Source organism: Narcine bancroftii, chromosome 2 (genome assembly GCF_036971445.1).
Source record: "Narcine bancroftii isolate sNarBan1 chromosome 2, sNarBan1.hap1, whole genome shotgun sequence".
Taxonomy (NCBI): domain Eukaryota; kingdom Metazoa; phylum Chordata; class Chondrichthyes; order Torpediniformes; family Narcinidae; genus Narcine; species Narcine bancroftii.
Window position 1 is genome coordinate 219,060,739 of NC_091470.1, and position 25,335 is coordinate 219,086,073.

At 41.6% G+C, this 25,335-nt stretch overlaps 1 protein-coding gene across 4 annotated transcripts in view; it reads right to left on the reverse strand.

The window, feature by feature from the left end:
• itga9 (integrin, alpha 9) overlaps positions 1 to 25,335 on the reverse strand; it is a 454,332-nt gene that overhangs the window by 97,525 nt on the left and 331,472 nt on the right. For all 4 annotated transcript variants that reach the window (XM_069920313.1, XM_069920311.1, XM_069920310.1 and 1 more), the window contains exons 21-22: positions 9,921 to 10,010; positions 3,107 to 3,215 (exon numbers count right to left, since the gene is read on the reverse strand). In XM_069920313.1, coding sequence (XP_069776414.1) covers positions 3,107 to 3,215; positions 9,921 to 10,010 — 199 coding nt within the window. The remainder of the gene's footprint in view (positions 1 to 3,106; positions 3,216 to 9,920; positions 10,011 to 25,335) is intronic.

Here is a 25,335-nt window from a genome sequence, read left to right on the forward strand (position 1 = left end):
TCAGCCAGCTCCCCACCATGACTACCAGCCCCCCCACATCTCCATCGGGCACACAAAACTCAAAACGGTCAACCAGTTTACCTATCTCGGCAGCACCATTTTATCAGATGCAAGGATCGACAATGAGATAGACAACAGACTCGCCAAGGCAAATAGCGCCTTTAGAAGACTACACAAAAGAGTCTGGAAAAACAACCAACTGAAAAACCTCACAAAGATAAGCATATACAGATCCGTTGTCATACCCACATTCCTGTTTGGCTCCGAATCATGGGTCCTCTACCGGCACCACCTACGGCTCCTAGAACGCTTCCACCAGCGGTGTCTCCGCTCCATCCTCAACATCCATTGGAGCGCTTTCATCTCTAACGTCGAAGTACTCGAGATGGCAGAGGTCGACAGCATCGCGTCCACGCTGCTGAAGATCCAGCTGCGCTGGGTGGGTCACTTCTCCAGAATGGAGGACCATCGCCTTCCCAAGATCGTGTTATATGGCGAGCTCTCCACTGGCCACCGTGACAGAGGTACACCAAAGAAAAGGTACAAGGACTGCCTAAAGAAATCTCTTGGTGCCTGCCACATTGACCACCGCCAGTGGGCTGATAACGCTTCAAACCGTGCATCTTGGCGCCTCACAGTTTGGCGGGCAGCAACCTCCTTTGAAGAAGACCGCAGAGCCCACCTCACTGACAAAAGAAAAAGGAGGAAAAACCCAACACCCAACCCCAACCAACCAATTTTCCCCTGCAACCGCTGCAACCGTGTCTGCCTGTCCCGCATCGGACTTGTCAGCCACAAACGAGCCTGCAGCTGACGTGGACTTTTTACCCCTCCATAAATCTTCGTCCGCGAAGCCAAGCCAAAGAAAGAAGAAGAGTTTACTTTCACAATCAATACTTCCTTTCATTACTGCTTTCTTGGTTTTTTTTGGTGACTTTTGAAAGTTTTCCCAATCTTCTAGTTTCCCAATACAACAGATAATATTTATTCTTATGTAATAAAACCGAAATATATCATATGAAATGGCCTTAATTCTGCTATAAGGCAAAAAAAGATTTCTCTTTAGTATTGCCCGGTGCCCTTTGCATTCAGAGAAAGAGAAGCCAACACACAATCCCTTGGGAGTAAACATTCAGCCAGCGGAGCGACCCAGTCATGCCCCGCCAGCAGCAGCTGTTTGAATAAAGTTTCAATAAAGTCATGCTTGAATAAAATGACAGCACCCATGATGAAGAGCCAGCCGATGGTGCTCGCCACTGGGGCGACTCTCCCAAGTGTTCCTATACATATCTGGTGACAGTCTTTAACATTATTAGTATATTATCATGTATGTTGGCAAGGCTTTATCTGTAAACTTTGGAGAAGGTGGGGGGTTAATTATGATGGTGACAGGGTTAGGGTAGTGGGTGGCATAATGCTGTTACGGTCTCGCGATGGAGTTTAAAATTAAAGGGAGCTACGCCGAGGGTCTGATGGGGACACTGACGTGGAGGGGAGTCAGATTGAACTGAGGGTCTGACGGGGTTACTGATGTGGAGGGTAGTCGGGTTGAACTAAGGGTCTGATGGGGACACTGACATGGAGGTGAGTGGGGATGTGCTGAGGGTCTGACGGGGACACTGACATGGAGGTGAGTCGGGGTGTGCTGAGAGTCCTACTGGGAAACGGACGTGGAGGGGAGTCAGGTTGCGCTGAGAGTCTGATGGGGACACTGACGTGAGGGGAGTCGGGTTGCGCTGAGGGCTTGACCGGGGCATGGACTGGAGGTGAGTCGGGTGAACTGAAGGTTTGATGGGGACACTGACATGGAGATGAGTCGGGTTGAGCTGAGGTTTTGACTCAAACATGAGGATGAAGAGCCAGTCGATGCAGCGGACTGCTGGGGCAACTCTCACAATATATCTCCCTATCTTTGCCTAGTAAGAGTGTATATCTTTATTTGTATTAAATATATTAGTCAGTCTTTATCTGTAAAGTTGGGGGGGGGGGGGGTGGTTAATTATGACGGCAGCACAGTTAGTACAGCAGTTAATGCATCGCTGTTACAGCACCGGCAACCGGGGTTTGAATTGAAATTTAAATTTTGTAAGTTATGGGAATCGGTTGAATAAAGTGAATTTTACATAATTATAGACTACAATACTGATTTTTTTTACAAATCACTTTACATTTTGCCCTGACTTTTGTGTTTTAACCAGTGTATTCTTAATGGAGGTGTATTAGTTAGGCATTGTAAGAGTGAGTCTCAGTCAACCAGAAAATTCGCATATCCGGCATCCATGATACCAGTAGGTGCCAGATACTGAGGATTTTACAGTAGTTAGCAAACCTGCAGATCATTTTGTCCTTTCTTTTAAAGTTTCAGTATTTTCCTCTACCAGATCTCATCAAAAGTCTAAAGCCCTAACAAAACCTCAGGTTATTCAATAGCGTAGCAATATACAGTAAAATCCCTGGTATTCAAGCCACCAGCAGCCTCAAGCAACGTGCAAAAAAAACCAAGGAAAATAAATTAAAAAATGTAATTAAATAAGAATAAAATAAAAGGTACAAATATGTGTTTAAAATTGTAAAAGTAAATGTTCTCTTAAGTAACACATAAACCTTTGGTGAAGATGGGAGCAAATATTTAGTCAGTGGAGGACTTTGGCCGTGCTTTGCTCATTGCAGCTGTTTGTTGCGTGAAACAGGAATGACATCGGCCAGACAAAGAGCTGGTTGATGCTGCTCACCTTTGGGGCGACTCTCTTAAAAGTCTCTCCTTATCCCTGCTTAGTAAGACTCGCCCCAGTCAAAGGTTTTATCTGTAAACTTGGGGGAGGAATAATTACCTATAATGTTGTTGTTTGTCTTTCTGTGGAGGGGGAGGAACCTGCAGATGCAGCAACAGTTAAATGTTTTCAAATATGACTGAAAATAAAGTAAAATGCTTCAAGGTTTATGTATTCATGCAAGTAAACTCTAATCTTAATGCAGATGTATTGGTTAGGCATTGCAAGAGTAAGTCTCAAGCAACCGGAAAATACACTTATCTGGCATCTACCGATCGCCGTCAGTTCTGTATAGCAAGGGTTTAACTGTTTTAGTATTGGTTCAGATGACTCACCTGAAATGTCAAGTTGAATGGTTGGAACAAACAGGGCATATCATCCAGTTGAATAAATGATGATCCATCCACCGAATCACCGTAGACAAAGGAGGCTGGAGAAATAGACCTATTAAAAGAAATATCATGGGAAGACAAATGAAATAGCACTAAGATCCAACTGTGCCAGGCAACAAGATTAAGCTACGCATAAGCCAGTACGGGTTGTAATTATGCTTGCAGCTCGTAACAAAGCAAATAAATGCTAAAGTTGAAATTCAGAATTGAAATGAAGTTGAAACTCTATCAGAAACAATACTTTGGATTCAGAACGCAAATGAGTTAAAATAATATTAATCTTATTGCAATTTTAACAATTCAATAGATAAGAGAACAAATGAAAACATGAATATGTATATTCAAACATACTAAACATAGATCTTTGTGAATTTGAACAATAACTTATTCGCATAGAATGTTTTGATCTGCAGACATGAGAGGAACAAGTTAATGAGGTGCGAGAGGTTGCCCTGATGAATCAATGCTTGGCACTGACCATTCTTTATTCCACCCCCCCCCCCCACCCCCACTCTGATGCTGCTCAATCCAGCAGGTTGCTTGTGGCTCTAGATTCCAGCATCTGCAGGTTCTCATGTGTCCTCAGTCCTTCCAGGGAGAGAGTTGTATCTCAGCCTCTGATTACGGCTTCATTTGTTTCCAGCTGCTCCGTGGAGAATGCCAAACGGCAGAAGTATCTCTCACTAACTCACAAAGTACAGCTGGCTCAGAGGTTTAACTTCAGCAAGACCACAGCCAATGTTCCCGGCTACCAGAAATCAATGTCATGAAGAGAAGGATGGCACAGACAAGAGTAGATGCAGAAACGCTGTTTCCCATGGTGGGAGAGTCTAGGACAAGAGGGAAGAGGACTGAAGGGTGCCTGCTTAGAACAGAGATGCACAGGAATTCCTTCAGCCAGAGAGTGGTAAATCTGGAATTTCTTGCCGAAGGCAGATGTGGAGGACAAGTCACTGAGTGTATTTAAGGTATTGATAGCCAGGGCTATCAAAAGGTTATGGGGAGAAGGCCAGGTAGTGGAGCTAAGTGGGAAAATGGATCAGCTCATGATTAAATGGCGGGGCAGACTCAATGGGGTAAATAGCCTATTTCTGTTCCTACGTCTTGTGGTCTTGAAGTATGATTATGCTTCACCACCTGTTCTTCTCTTACCAACTTCTGATGATGGTACAAATTATACCAATTAAATTCCAACTAAAACACATTCTCATTCCAGTTTTGTATTCACCAGCCATCTACATCTTCCTTTCGACTGTTTACAAGCGTAGCTCTCACCCTTGTAACTTTTTTTTTTACTTGCTGTGATGCTTTAATGTATCAGCCCTTCAAGTTTCCTCTTCAACCATGCCAAGCTTCCTCTAAGAATGTATAGATGGAGATTAAACCCCATGCTACTTTAAAGGCAGGATTTTAGAGAATTCATTGAAAGACAAATTAAAATGTACTTTGAAATAAATACGAAATCAGTGAAAGATAAGTTTATACTATGGGATGCAATGAAAGCGTTCATTAGAGGGCAAATAATAAGTTATGTAACCAAGATGAAGAAGGACTATAATCAGGAAACAGAGCAGTTGGAAAGGGAAATAGTAAATATAGAAAAAGAATTAGCAATAAAGGAAGATACAACTAAAAGAAGAGAATTGGCAGATAAAAAAATAAAATATGAAACACTACAAACATATAAGGTGGTGAAGAACATAATGAAGACAAAACAGAAATATTATGAACTAGGGGAAAAACGCACAAAATCCTAGCATGGCAGCTTAAGACAGAACAAGCTAAGAAAATGGTATTGGCATCAAGGAAAAAAGACAAACAAATCACATATAATCCAACGGAGATCAATGAAAACTTTAGAGAATTCTATGAACAATTATACCAAACTGAAAACGAAGGGAAAGAAGGCAAAATAGATGAATTTTTAACTAAAATTGAACTACCAAAATTACAAATAGAGGAACAAAATAAATTAATAGAACCATTTGAAATAGTAGAAATACAAGAGATAATAAAAAAATTACCAAATAATAAAACACCAGGAGAGGATGGATTCCCAATAGAATTCTATAAAACATTTAAAGATTTATTAATTCCTCCCCTCCTGGAAGTAATCAACCAGATTGATAAAACACAAAGCTTACCAGATTCATGTAAAACAGCAATAATTACAGTAATACTAAAGCAAGGGAAAGATCCACTCGCACCAGCGTCATATAGACCAATATCATTACTTAACACAGATTATAAGATAATAACTAAACTATTAGCAAACAGATTAGCAGAGTATGTACCGAAAATGGTAAATCTAGACCAAACTGGATTTATTAAAAAAAGACGCACAACAGACAATATTTGTAAATTTATTAACTTAATTCATGCAGTAGAAAGGAGTAAAGCGCCAACAGTAGCAGTTGTTTAGACGCAGAGAAGGCCTTTGACAGAGTAGAATGGAATTATTTATTCAAAGTATTGCAAAAATTCAGGTTACCAGAGAAGTATATTTATTGGATTAAAGCATTATATAAGAGGCCATTGGCGAAAGTGACAGTAAATGGATATTTATCAAAGCAATTTAACTTAATCAGGTCAACAAGGCAGGGATGCCCACTATCACCCTTATTGTTCGCGTTAGCTATAGAACCACTAGCAGAATTGATAAGAACAGAAAATAATATAAAAGGGATAAAAATAAAAGACAAGGAATATAAAATCAGTTTATTTGCGGATGATGTTATAGTATATTTAACAGAACCAGAATTATCAATAAAAGAATTATATAAGAAATTGAAGGAATATGGAGAAGTGTCGGGTTACAAGATTAACGTAAATAAAAGTGAAGCAATGCCAATGAATAATGTGAATTTCTCAAAGTTTAAGAAGGAATCACCATTCAGATGGCAAATGCAAGCAATAAGATACCTAGGTATACAAATAAATAAAAATCTCGGCCATCTATATAAACTCAATTATTATCCACTAATGAAAAAATTACAAGGCGATTTAGAGCATTGGAAAGATTTACCATTAACACTAATAGGAAGGATAAACTGTATTAAAATGAACATTTTCCCAAGGATATTATACCTATTTCAGGCATTGCCAATACACTTGACAGAGAAATTCTTCAAGGAGTTAAAGAAAATAATAAGGAAATTTTTATGGAAAGGGGGGAAACGAGGATAGCACTAGATAAATTAACAGAATGGTATAAACAAGGAGGCTTACAACTGCCAAACTTTAAAAATTATTATAGAGCCGCACAATTAAGATACCTATCAGATTTTTACCAAACAAGGGAAAAGCTAGATTGGACTAGATTAGAACTAGATAAAATAGGGGAAAAGATACCTGAACACATATTATATAAATGGGATGAAAAATTGGTACAACGTAGGAGTTCTCCAGTATTACATCATCTGCTCAATATTTGGAAGAAGATTCATGTAGAAAGGAATAAAACAAATTACCAATTACCAAAACTAATATTGACGCAAAATCAGTTACTCCCTTTTACAATAGATAACCGTTCCTTTAGAGAATGGGAGAAAAAAGGGATCAAAAGAATAGAAAATTGTTTTTCAGGAAATAGATTATTATCCTTTGAACAAATGAAAGATAAATACAATATAACTCAAGATACAGTGCTGGCATATTACCAATTGAGATCCTACTTGAAGGACAAATTAGGAAGCAGTCCGAGGTTACCAGAGGGAAGTAACTTTGAATATGTGATTACAGATACAATGATAATCAAAAGATTTATAACAAATATGTATATTAAACTGCAAGAAAAGGAGAATGAGGAAAGAAATGGTAAAACTAAACAAATATGGGAACAAGATTTAAATAAAAAGATAAAAAAGGAAACATGAGAGAAGTTATGTTCTGGAATGATGAGAAATACAATAAATACGAAGTTATGTATGATACAATATAACTGGATACACAGGCTATACATTACACCTCAAAAGTTAAATAAATGGGACCCAACAGTATCTGACAGATGTTTTCGTTGTAAAAAAGAAATGGGAACAACAATTCATGCAATCTGGACATGTGAGAAAGTAGAAAAATTTTGGGAAGATCTAAACCAGATATTAAATAAAATTACAGAAAACAATATACCAAAAAATCCAGAGATCTTCCTCCTAAGTAACATAAAAAACAAAGAATTTGGAATTGATTTGGAGGATGCACAAAAAAGATTTGTTAAGATAGCTCTAGCCGTAGCAAAAAAATGTATTATGTCAACCTGGAAATTGGAAGATAATTTGAAAATACAACAATGGTATATAGAAATGAATAAATGTATTCCATTAGAAAAAAAAACATGTAGTTTAAGAAATAATATTGAAATATTTGAACAAATATGGGAGCCTTACATGAAACACAATAGAGAAAACCTACCGGGGACATTCACTACCTAAATTAACGAAAGGAGAAGGAAATGAAAAGAATTGACTCAGTGGAATTTCTTGTTTATTTTTATTGAATGACAACATTGTTTGACGGGTTTAATGTATCTTAGATTTTGTACTTTAAATGGATGGGGGGGGAGGTAGGGAGGGTGGGATGGGAGGAGGGAGGGGGGGAGAAAATGACACTGTATATATTTGAAAAGGAAAATTTATGTATCATGGTCAATGTGGTTTATGGTGTGAAAAAATAAATAAAAAAAAAACCATCCCAAGCTTCCTCTTGAGAACAGCTATGACCAAAGAATCAAGGCACAGAAAAATAGATCAAGATTGTGGGAGGGTCAAAATGCAACTGGAAATTGTGTCTCGGTCACACCAGCCAATGAACTACATACAACCATCTCTGCTGTACGTTTCAGAGAAAACACAGGTCCTGTTGTGCCAAAATAAATCATTTAGTAAATGATTTATTCCGCTAAAAATTGCTGGAAGATTAAGGCCAGAATTAGCACTGGAGGAATGATTGATGAGCCAATGAACACAATAAGTAAAGCATTGACTCTAATATTGCACTTTGCTTTCCTTGGCACAAGAAGGTCTCTAATATTGCACTTTGCTTTCCTTGGCACAAGAAGGTCAATGAGGAACTTGTCTGACAGCACTGAAGGCTTAAAACATCTGATGCAAAGTGCAGATGGCAACCATGCAGACAGAACTAGTGCCTCCTTAGAGTCCTTAATGCATGGAGCATTATTTGACCTTTTGATCACTTTGCAAGTCTTAAAAAAAAACCGGTGCTGCTGCTGGAATAACAGTTGCCACTGGTGTGGACGTGGGAAGAGTGGGGAGCGGAGACAAAGCACTCCCCCCATGGGGTCCTACCGTCTGCAGTTCCTTGTAGGCTCTAAACAGCCTGTGAATGGAGCCAACGGTGTTTTATTTAAAATTCTGTGACTGCGGGGGTCTGGGCTCCAAGATGGCAGTGTCTCCGCCTCAGGGGAGGAGCAGACTGGCACAGGGTGCCAGCGCCAGGGAGACCACCACCCCCCCCATTAAGAAGGAGAAGTGGAGGAGATGAGACCAAGGATAGTGACAACGGTGGTGGGCCAGCAAGGGGCTTGGTGACGGAAGACACACACCTGTTGGTGACTTGCAGGGTGAGAAACTCACACAGGCTGTGGACAGGCTACTGGGAGCTTGAGATCAAATGACTCACACAAGTCTGCAGGCGACAGCCTCATGAGAACCAGGTATCGGAACCGGGATTTGAGAGGATGCTGAGGGCAAGGATGGCTCCTGAAGGCTTTCTCATCACGTCGGACATTTGGATCCGAGCTCGGGTCGCTGATGGTTTGAAATGCAATGGGGTCTTGTGCAGCTGCAGAGGCTGTGGGAACGCTGGAGGCAAATCCACGGACACCCAGTGACTCAGAGGGGGAATCTCTTTTGCTTCTCTTTCTCTTGACTATAAGGGATGCCAGGCAGTGCTAAGACTAATGGCGAACCTTTGTCTGCTTTATGGCAGGCTAAAGCAATTTGGTGTAATATTACATTTCTGTATCTGTAAAACTCTTCCACTTCTCTGATTCTGCACTTATATTGCAACACAATAAGGTCTCCCTCCAATCCTGTTAACTACAACAATTAGATTTGGGTAGCACTGTTAACGTGGTGGTAACCACACTTTTACAGCGCAGAGATCCAGATTCAAATCTAGCATTGTCTTTACGTTTGTATGCTCTCCCTGTGAGTTTATAGGTTAATGGTGTATTTGGGTGGCTAAAAGGGTCTGTTATCATGCTGTTCTTTAAAATTTAAACAAGAATCAGCCTCCTGCTCTTTCTTGTTAGTGCAGCACAGCCAGTCAGATTGCCCTTTCATTGTGGTTTGCTGGGCAAACGTGCCTGAGTATTGTAATAACACACTGAAAGAGTGGAAAACAAAATTGTTGTGCAACATCTATGTCTGCCCACAATACCAGCCCTTGCTTCTGAGATTTCTCCACTGACCCATGATCTCCCATTCCAAAGCCTCCAATTCTACTTCTTGGATAATGACCTCCATTCAAAGTCCCGCTTATGCTGCAAACAGGTTCCTCTTCTCACCAGCTGCTCTTTGCACCACACACCTCCACAATTATAGCCAAAAGATGCCCATTCTTATTATTACCCTTTACTCAATGGCCATCTCCTCTCAATGATCCATGACCCACTGGAGAGGTTCAACTTGATCTTAAACCTTACCAAAACAGTTCCACCCGATTTCCTCACCTTTATTTATTCTTTAGCAAATTATATTCCAGCTGCAAAATGTGTCAGAGCATTGATCATATTTACCCTGTAAGAGCTGTGTCTACTTCATGTTTCAGAGGCATCGCGAGGATGAGGGTGTTGTCGTGCAGAGTTTCATTATGCTCTATATTCCCACTGCAGAAAAGAAACATAAACCATCTTAAAAGTCTGCATTATACATATTCATTACTGGACAAATTAGATAAATACAATGATCCATGTTTGTTTTTGGGTTAGCAATGTTGGGAAAAGCCCTTGTCCCTTCCATATTCATTACTGGACAAATTAGATAAATACAATGATCCATGTTTGATTTTGGGTTAGCAATGTTGGGAAAAGCCCTTGTCCCTTCCATATTCATTACTGGACAAATTAGATAAATACAATGATCCATGTTTGATTTTGGGTAAGCAATGTTGGGAATAGCCCTTGTCCCTTCCATATTCGTTATTGGGAAAAGCCCTTGTCCCTTCCAAAACTGCTTCATGGCTCACGAGAAACTGGGTCGCGAGAACCAGGTGTCAGAAATGGGACATGAGAGGATGCTGAAGGCAAGCAGGGCTCCTGAAGGGCCTCAGGCATCCTCATTATGTCAGACGTTTGGATCTGGGCTTGGGCCGCTGACGGTTTGAACTGAAACGTAATCAAGTGTGGCTACAGAGGCTGCGGGTCGAACGCACAGACACTCTAAGGGGCACCGGGCAAAGCTAATGGCAAATCTTTGCATTAAGGCAGACTAAAGGCATATTCAGGCAATATTACATTTCTGTTTTATTACATGACAATAAATAGTGTATAATCTGATCTGATCTAAAAATCACAATTCAGTAAATGGGATAATGGCATTATTCAATACATCATATATAGAGTCTATCTCATTGTCGATCCTTGCATCTGATGAAATGGTGCAGCCGAGATAGGTAAACTGGTTGACCGTTTTGAGTTTTGTGTGCCCGATGGAGATGTGGGGGGGCTGGTAGTCATGGTGGGGAGCTGGCTGATGGAGGACCTCAGTTTTCTTCAGGCTGACTTCCAGGCCAAACATTTTGGCAGTTTCCGCAAAGCAGGACGTCAAGCGCTGAAGAGCTGGCTCTGAATGGGCAACTAAAGCGGCATCATCTGCAAAGAGTAGTTCACGGACAAGTTTCTCTTGTGTCTTGGTGTGAGCTTGCAGGCGCCTCAGATTGAAGAGACTGCCATCCGTGCGGTACCGGATGTAAACAGCGTCTTCATTGTTGGGGTCTTTCATGGCTTGGTTCAGCATCATGCTGAAGAAGATTGAAAAGAGGGTTGGTGCGAGAACACAGCCTTGCTTCACGCCATTGTTAATGGAGAAGGGTTCAGAGAGCTCATTGCTGTATCTGACCCGACCAAGGCAAATAGCGCCTTTGGAAGACTACACAAAAGAGTCTGGAAAAACAACCAACTGAAAAACCTCACAAAGATAAGCGTATACAGACCCGTTGTCATACCCACACTCCTGTTCGGCTCCGAATCATGGGTCCTCTACCGGCACCACCTACGGCTCCTAGAACGCTTCCACCAGCGTTGTCTCCGCTCCATCCTCAACATCCATTGGAGCGCTCACACCCCTAACGTCGAGGTACTCGAGATGGCAGAGGTCGACAGCATCGAGTCCACGCTGCTGAAGATCCAGCTGCGCTGGATGGGTCACGTCTCCAGAATGGAGGACCATCGCCTTCCCAAGATCGTATTATATGGCGAGCTCTCCACTGGCCACCGTGACAGAGGTGCACCAAAGAAAAGGTACAAGGACTGCCTAAAGAAATCTCTTGGTGCCTGCCACATTGACCACCGCCAGTGGGCTGATAACGCCTCAAACCGTGCATCTTGGCGCCTCACAGTTTGGCGGGCAGCAGCCTCCTTTGAAGAAGACCGCAGAGCCCACCTCACTGACAAAAGGCAAAGGAGGAAAAACCCAACACCCAACCCCAACCAACCAATTTTCCCTTGCAACCGCTGCAATCGTGTCTGCCTGTCCCGCATCGGACTGGTCAGCCACAAACGAGCCTGCAGCTGACGTGGACTTTTTACCCCCTCCATAAATCTTCGTCCGCGAAGCCAAGCCAAAGAAATATATAGAGTACTTTTAAATGTTGTAATTTGCTATTTTTGTGGTTAAGTAATGATGTTCTATTGAATTAAAAGGAAACATCAAGCATTGTGGGAATTCCAGATTTTCACTATAACCTCAAAGGTCATGATTGATTGGCCACACTCTGTTGGCACAAATCCCTCAATTTCAAAGTGAGAGGACCTAAAACCAGTGCTGCTGAGCCCAATATGACCCTGCGTATTAAGCACAATGAGCCGCTGCTTCAAGGAACCAAAGTTAAATACAATAGAAACTAAAGTCTGTTCAATTTTAAACTTAACAACTCATATGCTGCAATACTTTGAGTAATACTAAAATGGCTTAAATCTGAAATAAAGATTAAAAGTGCTGTACACATGCAGCAGATTAGTAGGCACCTGTAAAAAAATAAATACCCTAATTTTTAGAGCTGCAAATGGGAAGGTAATCAATTTTTTAAAGTGAAGTCTAAAGAAAGAGGAAATTAACCATTAGAAAGACATGGAAACTGGTGCATGATTGATAAACCAATTAGAACATAGAAAATAGAACATTACAGCACATTACGGCCCACTAATACTTCCCTAGCTTATGACCATATCCCTCTACTTTTCTTGCATCCATGTGCCGATCTAAGAGTCTTTTGGATGTCCTGTTGCACCAGCCTCCACCACCACTCCTGGGAATGCACTCCAGGCATGCATCACTCTCTGAGTTAAAAACTTACCTCTGTCAACTCCCCTAAACTTTCCTTCTTTCTCCTAAAGTGATGTCCTCTGGTATTTGGTATTGTCACTCTATGAAAAGAGACTGTCTGTCCACCTTATCTACTCCCCTCATAATCTTATATACCTCTATAATGTCACCTTTCATTTTTTTCGTACCTCCAAGGAGAAAATGACTATCTCTTCAAATGATCTGTTCTCCAATCCAGGCAACATCCTGGTAAATCTCTTTTCCACCCTCTCTTAAGCATCTACATCCTTCCTGTAATGAGGTGACAAGAACTGAAAGTAATCCAGGTATTCCAAGAGTGGTCCGACCAGAGTTTTATAGAATGGAAATATTACAGGAAGGGATTCAAATACCATTCTTAACACAGAGAGCTGGGGAACGTGGTGTCCCTCTTTCTGCTTCTGAGTTGTCTGTCTGTTGAGATGCTTGAACTTGAGACCATTGGAGATCACAAGAACTGCTGAGAGGCCAACCACGTCCAAATGCTTCTCCATTAGATTTCACATATGAAAAATCGAACCTCTTATACTAAAGTCTTAAAGTATCATGAATACAGAATATCAGACACATTTTAAAATATTTAATAGTAAACCTTAAATTTAACATTGATCAAACCATATGTTAACTACCACTGAAATAACGACTTATTCTTTCTAAAAAAAACCATCCCAAGTATTGCACCCCCAAGAATAACATTTTTTCTGAAAACAAACGTTTTTTTTTTCTGAAAGATTTCCACATTCTTCGCACACATTCTGATTCCCATCACATCTCTTACTTTAAATCCCAATGTTTTACTTTCCTTTTCTCTGCTTACTATTTAAAGCTGGAAATTCATCAGCCCCAAACTTCACACTGAATGAACTGAATTAATAATTGTCATGTGCACCAAGATATATTTCCAAGATCCAACAGAAGTAAGTTTGCCAACCAGATCGTCAGCCCGGAGACACAGAAATAGCAGGTGCCGGGATCTGAAACAACTTGCTGGAGGAACTCTGTGGATGAAATAGCTTTGAATGGAAAAAGAGGATTTTTCTTTCTAAAAATAAACTTTATCCCAAATAAAAAGTATACATTGTTATGAGCCCAGAGGACCCCAAAACCCAGCAGCAATAAGATATTCACCAAGACAAATGGTTACTTAAACAAAAATTGCTTTTAATTATCTTTAAACATGCAAGTAGAATGAAACTTTAACTTATCACTTCTTCTTTAGCTTGGCTTCGCGGACGAAGATTTATGGAGGGGTAATGTCCACGTCAGCTGCAGGCTCATTTGTGGCTGACAAGTCTGATGCGGGACAGGCAGGCACGGTTGCAAGGGAAAATTGGTTGGTTGGATGCACGGTTTGAGGCGATATCAGTCCACTGGCAGTGGTCAATGTGGCAGGCACCAAGAGATTTCTTTAGACAGTCCTTGTACCTCTTCTTTGGTGCTCCTCTCTCTCGGTGGCCAGTGGAGAGCTCGCCATATAACACGATCTTGGGAAGGCGATGGTCCTCCATTCTGGAGACGTGACCTACCCAGCGCAGTTGGATCTTCAGCAGCGTGGATTCGATGCTGTCGGCCTCTGCCATCTCGAGTACTTCGATGTTGGTGATGAAGTCGCTCCAATGAATGTTGAGGATGGAGCGGAGACAACGCTGGTGGAAGCGTTCTAGGAGCCGTAGGTGATGCCAGTAGAGGACCCATGATTCGGAGCCGAACAGGAGTGTGGGTATGACAACGGCTCTGTATACGCTAATCTTTGTGAGGTTTTTCAGTTGGTTGTAGCGCCTTTGGAAGACTTATCACTATTAACTAACTTCACCCCCTTCTAATTCTAAGTGCATGTGTATGCAATGTCTGTGTAAGTTCAGAAAAGTTCTTTGGTTCACAGACCAATCTCACTTCTCATTCCTCCAAGTTTAGTGGTTGCAGGAAATTCTTATACTGTGCACAGAATTTAACATTTATAAAGTTCACCAGGCTTTGGTGATTGAAAGGTCCATGGTTACTGCTCAGGAAGGTTTGTGGAATTTTTAGAGAGATTTGTTGTTCCAGGACCTCCACAACTGATGCACTTCCATCAGCCACTCCAGTGTCTTGCTGACGAAACTTGCCCGTTCACGTTTTACCAGATGATTATCTCTTTTTTTCAGGTCACCATAGAGTTCCTTTTTGATACTCTTATTCCAAGTGAAACATTAGACAGCCAGTCATCTCCTCTTGCACGAACCACAAGGGCTTTGATAAGGCCATCTTCCAAATGGGGCTTTCCACAAGCTTTCCAGCTTGTCCTGTTCCAGTCCCAGCTGCTATTGCTGGCTGTAACACTGTAGAAGTGATCTGTATGTGTGTATTTCTCTCTCTGAGACAAGGCCTGTTTGACACACTCTGCTTTCAAAACCATATGAGCCTCTTAGAACAACTCCAGACAATCTGTGGCTCCAACAAGATCTTTCATCTGTTGTCTTTTGTAAACAACAATCTATTAGTGAAGTCTCTTGAGCACTCTTCACAGCTCTTGCAAAAGCTGTGCAGCCGATATGTCTAGCATGGGGCAGAGCTCCAGTATTTCAAATAAGATCTGTTTTAAAATGTTTGTATGCGACCTACTCTAACAAACTTTTCCCAATTTACCTCCCAAAAACATATCTATATACTCTGTCACAACATGAAGGAAAACAGTGCAATGGCTGCCCTAATTATATAGTTGTTTGCTCTATTCTTATATTCTTATTGTCATTTAGTCTGTGCAGAATAATGGCAGCACTCCACTTCCATAAATAACACTATTGCCACTCAAGTGGCTCTCTTGAATTGCTAAATTTTTTACAAGCTTTCTTGGCCCACAAGTCCGGGGCCCTCTAAATACATCAATTAGCCGACAAATCCTGTATGTCTTGAAGGGTTGGAGGTAACTGGATCACCCCTTGGTAACGCATGCAGACATGGAAAGAACATACAAACCTCTTACAAATAACATGGGACTCAAATCCGGGTAGCTAGCACTGTAATAATGACACGCTAACTGTGCTGCCCCTTAGCATGGAATTGTTGATGTTTTAAGATGAAATTCCTCAGCAGAACAGATCATGGAGAGAAAAGATAGCCGGTGTGAGAGGGTGGGACTAATTAGAGATTGGTGACACAGGGTGAGATGAAAAATGATGGGGAGGGTGAGGGGTGAACTTGGGAGACCGTGATAAAGGCAGGAATGGAAACCCATCAAGGGCAGATGGGCCAGAAGGGGACTTAGATCCAGTGGGTTAATGTGGATGGATCCACAAGGGAGATGGATGAAAATGGGGTATGGCAGGGGAAAGGGTGGGAATTTGGTGAGAAAGGTGAGTAAAAAAAGGGACGTAAGGAGCAGAAGTAGATCAAAAGGGGAGAGGGGAACACATGTGGTGAGGGCTAACTGAAATTGGACACTGCGAGACCTGCTAAGTTCCTCCAGCTTTTCAGTGCTTTAACTTGGACTGTTGATGAACCAAGCAGAACACAGTGCTGGTTCTCTAGTTTGGCAGAGGAGAACGCCAGTGATGTACAGTGGAAAAGGAAGTTGAAATTGCAAGCAACTAGAAGCCAAATCAGTTTAAACCCTGCCCAGCTGTGTGAGCAAAGTAAACCCTACCCCACCCCAATTCTGCCTGATTCCATCCACTGTCACCATAACGTTAAGCTTCAATGAGTTCTTACAGGTTTCTCATTAATATCTCAAACCTATCACCAATGCAGCATCTGTACGCGAAGAGAAACAAAATTGTGTAGGCTACATGCTCGTTGAACAATCCAGTGCCTCAAGATTACAGATAGTATTGTTGATAGTAGTGTTCTGAGTTTAAAAAAAAGCAAAAATGATTTCACATTCATGGGAGGGGGGGATCCCCACAATTGTCCAATAGTTAAACCTCCTGTAACAATTTCATATAAAACCAGGCCTGTGACAGGATAAGTTTCCTCCCACATCCCACTGTGGGTTACTGCGTAAATAACCCCGAATATGGTAAAAGAATCAATAGAGAGCTGATAGGTCTGTGTGAGAAAATGTCCTTTTGTGGGTGGGGAGGGGAGGGAGAGGGTGAGTCAAAAGGAACGAGACTAACAGGATTGCTCTTCTGGGAACTAGCATGGACTTGATGGACCACATGGCCTCCTTCTGTGTCATTTTTACAAGTTAAACACCTAACAACAGATTGAATTTTGCTGTTAGATGTAATAGATTTGTGTTAAACTAAATTTCATATGTATGTATGTCTTAGCAAAGTTAGTTATGGTGGACAGTCACACACAGGTCACATCACATTTACAGAGACAACAATGGATTTAGAGAGAGCTCCTTTTGGAGTCGCTGAGTCTGGAAGAACCAGACCATAATGGAAATGAAGTGGATTTTAATTGATTCCTGGACAATGGATGTGTATGCAGCATTCTGCTGGCAGCTGGTCAATTAGCATGTTCTTCCTTGAGTGATGTGCTCAGACATGACAGTCATAAGTGAGCCGGATAGAGATAAGGGCAGATGTTTTTATGGATGTGAAGTGAAAATTTGAAGGAATGCAAACAGTTATCTACCATGATTTGTGTTTTGGAGAAATGAAACTGAAACACTGGTGATGTCAGGCCACATGATTTCAGAAAGGCACAACTGAAGGCAGAGAGGCATTTTGAAAGCAGACTGAAGAGGTTTACCATCCTGTAAAAAGGTAAAACAGCAGTCTCTGGAGGGAGGGGGGTCGGGTTGGGGGAAGTGAGAGAGAGAGAGAGAAAGAGAGAGAGATAGAGAGAGAATTTGTTCTGTATTAATTTATTCTTATCATGAGACATTCAAAATAAGTGGCTTTAAAGTAAGTAAGACCACTTCGCTCTTGATTAAGAAAAAAATCATCGTGAAGATCAGTTCCATAACCTTAATAAGATAGGGGAAAACTTGTGAAAACACTTGTATGAGGAATATCTCTCTGAAAGACAACTCAACAATAGACTAATGAGTTTAAAGAGATCTGAAGACATGATGTTTAAAAGTGCTTCACAATTACCTCTGAACTGCGATTTAAAAATCTATTATTTTGAATTTATCATTGGTGAATTTTCTATTGCTGCTCCTTTGTTAGCTCACAACAAAATTTGTTAGTTTGTAACAAAGCTACCAGCAATATCAAAATGAGCATATATCCCTGTAAATGGAAGCATATTTGGGAGCTTGATGCATGTTTGTCTAAATGCAAATACCCTATTCCACCAGCTAATTCAATCAGAGCTCCACTGCTGGACTTTACATGGAGAGTCGTAGTGGAACATGAATTTGTTGAGATTCAATTAAGCCTCAATGGACAATTTTTGCCCAGGTATCCACAACCAGTCATTGAATTTCATGTTTTAAAAAAATACTTATTTATTTTCTTACAACATGGTAGAAGCCGATTCTGGCCATTTAAATCTGTGCTGCCCAATCACACCCAAATTAACCTTTAACCAGGTACATTTTGGAAGGTGGGAGGAAACTGGGGAAAACCCACGCAGACACAGGAAGAACGTAAAAACTCTTTGCCTACAGGGCTCATTAATACTGTCACTCTAACTGCTACACTAACTTATTAAATGATTGTAATTCAATGATTACCATTATTATCTGATTTGGTTGAAAAATCTGAAAATGACGATTAGTTAAATATCATTGGACTTCACAAGATGTGCTTGTTTGGATTTATTCCATTGGATCAATGACTTCCATTGAGCCAGACAGCCAAAAAGAATAACACAGTCGTTTTGGCTCTTCAAGATCGAGCGTCGGATCAACATCAGTTCAATTCCACAAAAAGCATGGAATGTGCCTATTGAATTAATTTGGAAATAGGTTTGACAGAACAGTAAATGATCCTGGTATATATCCAGGTCCAATAATGCAAGTCTGCTGGATGAGAGATAACAAAAATTTTAAATTTAGACATGCGGCATGATAACAAGTCCTTCAGGTCACCACCTCATGCTGCCCAATTACATCCAATTGACCTACTACCCCCATGTTTTGAAACTGGGCCACCCAGACGAAACCTATGTAGATAAGGGAAGAAAGTATAAGCTGGGTCACTGACATTGTAACAGTGTTGTGACATCCATGACATTAACTATGCTGCCCAAGACCTAAAACATCTTAAACTCATAACCCTGTCAATGAATTGTTGTTGGCTCTGCTAATATTTACAATTCTGCCCTGTATGGAATTCTTGTGATCATTCGGTCAAATTCCAAAAACTGCCAATTTCAGCTTATTTAAAAGGTTTCCTCCTATTATTCTTCAAGAAACAATGCGTGAGTGATTGAACAACAATTTCTCTACAGTAAGGGGTACAAAAGCAACTTGATGCCTGATGCAGGGACTCAACTCAAACCAGTGACCATCCCTTTGCCTCCATAGATGTTGCTTGACCCACTCGAGATTGTTCTGTTGTTCCATTTTCCAGTATCTATAATCTCTGGCTTCAATGCAGCAAGGGGTAGCTAAGTGCAATACCTATGAATTAAGTAGGCCAAGGATTGGATTACAAAGTGAAGGGATTGAAAGGTACGTTATTTTCTGTTTGGGAGTACCAAGCCCAGATAATCCCTTTTTATACCCCTGGTCTAGCCTTTAAAATGCGCAGTTCTGAGACCAAGGGCTTTGATTAAATTCTGTGTGAAGGTCAGCTTTCATTTCATTGAGCCGATGCCCGAGTTTCAGATTCAAAGATATTAATTTCAATTGGTGACTTGCACCTCAACTGAATGGTCAGCAGAGCACAGAGACATCAGGGCTTAATGTGCATCAACAGAAAACCCACCAGAGATCTCTTCTGTTATGATATGACCATCAATGGCACAAGATCTACACCATGAGATGAATGGGAGAGTAGGTAGATATTAAGACAAATTTAGAAATCAGTTTAGAATAAGCTTATGTGAAGCCCTTCTTGTTCCCAGAATGCCTTGTACATGAAGCAAGAGCTTTGTTTGCCCCTGTTGAAATATAGAGAAGGATGCATTAAGACTCAGAACTATAGTTTATGAGCATCTCACATCACAAGTTAAATTGTATTCACCTTCCACAATAATTTAGCGACAAACGAGAAGCAAAAAGTGTGCACAATAACATTCCACAAACAGGCAGGAGATAAACATTGGGAGTAGAGGAATCAAGAATCATCGACGCTCCTGTTGAGTACTGCCCCCTGTCCTGCAATGCCACATCTAAATGGGCCAAAGAAACAATTATAAAGCAAAATCCTTTTAATTATTTTCAGTTTTTCTTGCCTCCCGCTGCTCATTTCTTTTTCAGTCCAGCTTAGCTCTCTGGAGAGTGGACAAATGTAAACCAAAAAAAAAACACTGATATGGCAGCCCATAGAACAGGCAAGGCCCAGAGACAAATATAGCCATTACCTCCAACTCTGAAAAGAATGACATAGTTTAATCAATTGTGGGTACACTCAAAACCTGGTTTTAAAGTATTTGCGTGCTTTAATGCCGATTGCACGTCTCTGGGTTAAGGTGCTCCACTGTAGATTTTGAAAGGGAAACATACACCAAAAACCTGCCCTGCCCCCAATCCATGAGGGTTTGACCTCATTTTCAGGAGAGAAGGCCGAAGAGGTTTTTCTCAGTCCTGTCTTATACTTTCTGGAGATTAACTCGGAATAACGAACCAACCGGCCACCCCCACCAATCACCCGAACTCGAACTCAGCCAGCAGATGTTTCTATTTAAGATTAACACAGGAACTACAAGAATGCTGTAGCTGAATGAATTATGTGATTTATACAAGCCAGAAAGATATCCAGGCCAAAATCTTTGAGCAAAGATACACCCTGTTCGTTTTCATGTTCCTTAAAACTATTCTGAATAAACACTATTTTATACATAAAATGTTTGTATTTTCCAACCAATGTCATTGCAACATAGCCTTGTTTTCAACTAATGATCTAAAGATGATCAATTTTACAAATCTGCTTTGTGCAGCGTGGCCAGAGAAGTGATGATACTATCAACTTAGAGAAGGAAACTTCCACAAACACGAGAGATGCAAAGAAAAACTGGTAAGATTTACAATATCCTAAGTTCTCATGTCATGTGTATGGACAATAAGTTGATTGCAAAATGACACAGGAGATCTTCAAATGCTTAGGGCATGCAGTCAGGACTTATTTGCAACTCGACCCTCTTCCAGTGTTCCTTGGAAAACTAGTCGGAAGCTGATTCTCTGAAGTATGAATTCTAAATCTTCTATACCGGAGAAGGTAGGAAACCAAGGCACACTTCGAAGAGGCTGATTAATGTTGGAGTTTCATGACTATTGGACATTTTGCACAGAACTACAGTGACAGCATTCGGTGTGATTGGATCTGACATTATCGTGCAAAAAGTATGACAAAGGAGATGGCCATTTGGCCCATCATGTAACCCTGCTTTCCAGTACTCCCAGATGGAGGAACTGAGACAGCACATGGTCAAAGACTGGGTGGCCAGCCAGTCAAGCAGTGCAGCCTATCTCCTGAAGTGAACCCTACTTCCCACTCCGATGACGGAATCATAATGAAGGGCCAGAAAACATTAATCCTGAGTTCACTGCAAAACATTTATGTTAGCTCAGAGGGCACCCGGGTGCAGAAGCAACCAAATGTAGGGCCAGAAACATAGATTTTTGGCCAGGGATGACCAAAGACGTAGACAAGGAGGTACAAGCTTGCTTGGTGATAACAGTACTAGGTTGACCCTGCAGAGAGAGCCGCTGGAGCTCTACCCAGTGCCAGACCTCTCCTGGGCAACCATGGCAACAGACATTTTCAAATGGCACAGTTAGCAGTATTTGGTAAGTCGATTCATACTCTGGGTGGTTTGAGATAGACCTTCTATTTGATGCCACCTCCTAGCCAGTCATTGCCAAGTTGAACAGGCACTTTTCCGTGCATGGGGCACCCCACACTCTACTATTTGACAATGGCACCCAGTTCACCATTGAGAAGTTCAGATACTTTGCAGCAACATGGGATTGCAACCATATCATTGAGAGCCTGGAGTACCCACAGTCAAACGGGTTGGCTGAAAGAACCGTGAGGAGCACAAAGCAGCTTGTGGAGAAGTCTCATGAGGAAAAACTGATGTGTTCCTCAACCTAAGGAACATCCCTCATGTGCCACATTGGGCTCTCCGGCACAAAGACTCATGTCCAGGCAGACACGGACAACTCCGCCAGAGGCAAGGAGGCTCCTGGAGCCTCAACTAAAGAACCTGCAAGTACCAACTCCTGAACAGGAGGCGAACACAGAAAAGGTGCTATGTCAGAAACAGCTGGCCATTAGCAGAAGGGCAAGTCAAAAGGATGAAGATTCCCCAGGGCTACGACCAAATGGGCGTAGTCGAAAGGAGCTGCCAGGAGTTCAGGTCACCACTGGTTAAATCAGAAGGGTGTATCGGAGAAACCGTCAACATATCCTACCCGTAAGGGAGCCACCCCATCTCAATCCATTCCATACAACAGTTTATGGCATGGAAACAGGCCATCTCGGCCCTACAAGTCCATGCCACTTCACTCAAACAACTCCGCTAGCTCCCCCCACCTATTCTCTGCCCATAACCCTCTAACCCTCTCTTATCCATGTATATATCCGGCCTCCTCTTAAATGAAAGAATTGACTCTGCCTCAACTATTTCCTCAGGAAGATTATTCCATTCAGCCACCACTCTCTGAGGGAAGAAGCAACCTCTAATGTTTCTCCTAAAACTTTGCTCCCTTACCCTCAACTTGTTTCCTCTTGTTTCATCCTCCCCTGCTCTCAGGGGGAAGAGTCTACTTGCATCTAGTCCATCTATTCCCTTCATAATTTTAAACACCTCTGTCAAAGCCTCTCTCAACCATCTACATTCCAATGAATAAAGTCTTAACCTCTTCAATCTTTCTCTGTACTCTAGGTATTTTAAGCCAGGCAACATACTTGTAAATCTTCTCTGCACCCTCTCCACCTTTTATCTATATGCTTCCTATAATTTGGAGACCAGAACTGAACACAATACTCCAAACATGGCCTCACCAATCAAACAGCCGCAGCATCACTTCCCAGCTCCTATACTCTATGCTATGATTTCTGAAGGCTAACATACCAAATGCCTTCTTAACCACCCTGTCAACATGGGAATCCACCTTCAAGGAACCCTGCATCATAACTCCAAGATCTCTTTGTTCTTGTGCATTCCCCAATGTCCTCCCCTTTACTACATATGTCCTATTTTGTTTATTTTTACCAAAATGAAACACCACACATTTCTTTACACTGCCATCTTTTCAGTCTAACTCTCCAGACAAACCAAATCCCTGAAAACCTTCTTTGCTATCCACCACTCCCTCTATTTTCATATCGTCTGCGTATTTACTTACCCAGTTAACCACCCCATCATCCAAATCATTAATATAAATTATGAACAACAGGGGACCTAGCACCGATCCTTGAGACACACCGGTCGTCACAGGCTTCCATCCTGACAGACAGTTGTCCACCATGACCCTCTGCTGTCTCTCCTCCAGCCACCTCTGAACCCATCTTACTATTTCCTTATTAATCTCTAGTGACTGAACCTTCCTTATTAACCTTTCATGTGGAACCTTATCAAAAGTTTTGCTAAAATCCAGGTAGACTACATCAACTGACCTACCTTCATCCACCTTTCTTGTCACTTCTTCGAAAAACTCCACAAGGTTCGTCAAACATGACTTCCCTTCACAAACCCATGCTAGGTGTTCCTGATCAATCCCTGCTTATCTAGATATTCATACAAACCATCTCTAAGAATACCCTCCGTAACTTTCCCTACCACCGACGTCGAACTTACAGGCTTATAATTTCTTGGCCGACACCTCGTGCCTTTTTTAAACAACGGAACTACATTAGCAACCCTCCAATCCTGCGGCACCATCCCCTCCTCCAGTGATCGCTGAAGAATCTCAGACAGTGCCTCCGCCATTTGCTCCCTGACCTCCCTTAACGTCCTGGGGAAAATCCCATCAGGACCAGGACACCTTTATTGACCCTAGAAGCTCCAAAATCCTCTCTTTACTAATCCCTATCTTTTCCATTACCTAGCCATTTGCCTCACTTATCTCACATTCCTGATAAGACTATGTACCAGAATGTGGAATGTGAACCTGGGGTAGGCAGAGTTTCCTCACTAACAACCTATGAAACAAATGACAGCACCCGAGACCACGGATGGCCCATCCTCTCAGGCTGAAGCACACCAAGCATCCACTTCGACCAGTGGCTATAACGTTACACACGCTGGGCGTATTTGTAAGCCCAACCCAAAATATCGGGCTGGGCCACTCTTTGCTGAACTGTAACTATTGCAATGTACAGCACCAACATGGATTGTGGTATGTGGGGGGGGGTTGCTCAAGAAAGGGGATTTAGACAGCCACTCCGATCAGCTTCTCTGCAACCTCTGCAAATGCAATGGAGCCACCGTACTCGACACAGCACTACTGCACATGCGCAAGTCCCCTTCGTGGTGTGGCAGTTGAAATGGAACTCGGCTGGTAGTAGATACTATTACAAGAAGCTCCCACTGTACATAGTGCTGTTTGAGTTTAAAAGTAAAGCATTTGACTAAGGTTACCACTTGTGTTATCTGGTTATTCGGGCAACATCCTTGTAAATCTCTTCTGCACCCTCTCTATAACATCCACATCCTTCCTGTAATGAAGTGACCAGAACTGAACACAATATTCCAAGTAGGGTGTTGTAGAGCTGAACCATTATCTCAGTCTTTATGTTCCTCAAATGTGGATATTTGCTCTCTGAAATCTTGTTCTCCCTTTCCCTGTTAAATCAACTATTAGTTGAGCTAGAGTAATGTTGTAAGCTACACATATTAGCAGTCTATGTTACAATTTTCATTGGTTATTTATCTATTACTATACATTGTTCCTCAGAAAATGCTGACATGCAGGATTATTTTATAGACTTGCTCTTTCATTTTGTGCATATGACCTCATTTCCTCTTCTACATCCCGTAGGCCAACTCCTGGAGGGGAGGAGTGTCTAAAGCAGTTTGTGTGACCTTCCCATAACATTCGCCTACTACCCAGTTTTGATCTGCAAGTTCCAGTATAGATCAGTCCAATCAAGTTTCCCGGACACATTGGTCACTTTCTTCCGTCAGCCCTTTCCAGTTAGATCCAGCACCTTTATTCCTTCGAAGCAATCAACAAGAGGCTGTGTCTCAAAAACGCAGCCTCTATCCCCAAGGATCCTATCATCCAGGCCTTGCCCTCTTCTCATCAGGTAGGTGGTACAGAAGCCTGAAGACGAACACCCAACGGTAGAAAAACAGCTTATTCCCTTCCGCTGTCAGGTTTCTGAATGGACAGTGAATCACAGACATGGCCTCACCTTCTCTTCTCTGGCACTAATTTATTTATAAAAATGTTATTTATAGCAATTATGCACCTGTAATGTTGCAAAACAACAAATTTCATGAGAATAAATTATGATTCTGAGTGCTGAAAAATTATTGCTTTGATTTTACTTTTGAGAGAAAACCGGGATGTTTCATATTACTATTACTGAAGAAAACTGAGGTCCTCCATCAGCCAGCTCCCCACCATGACTACCA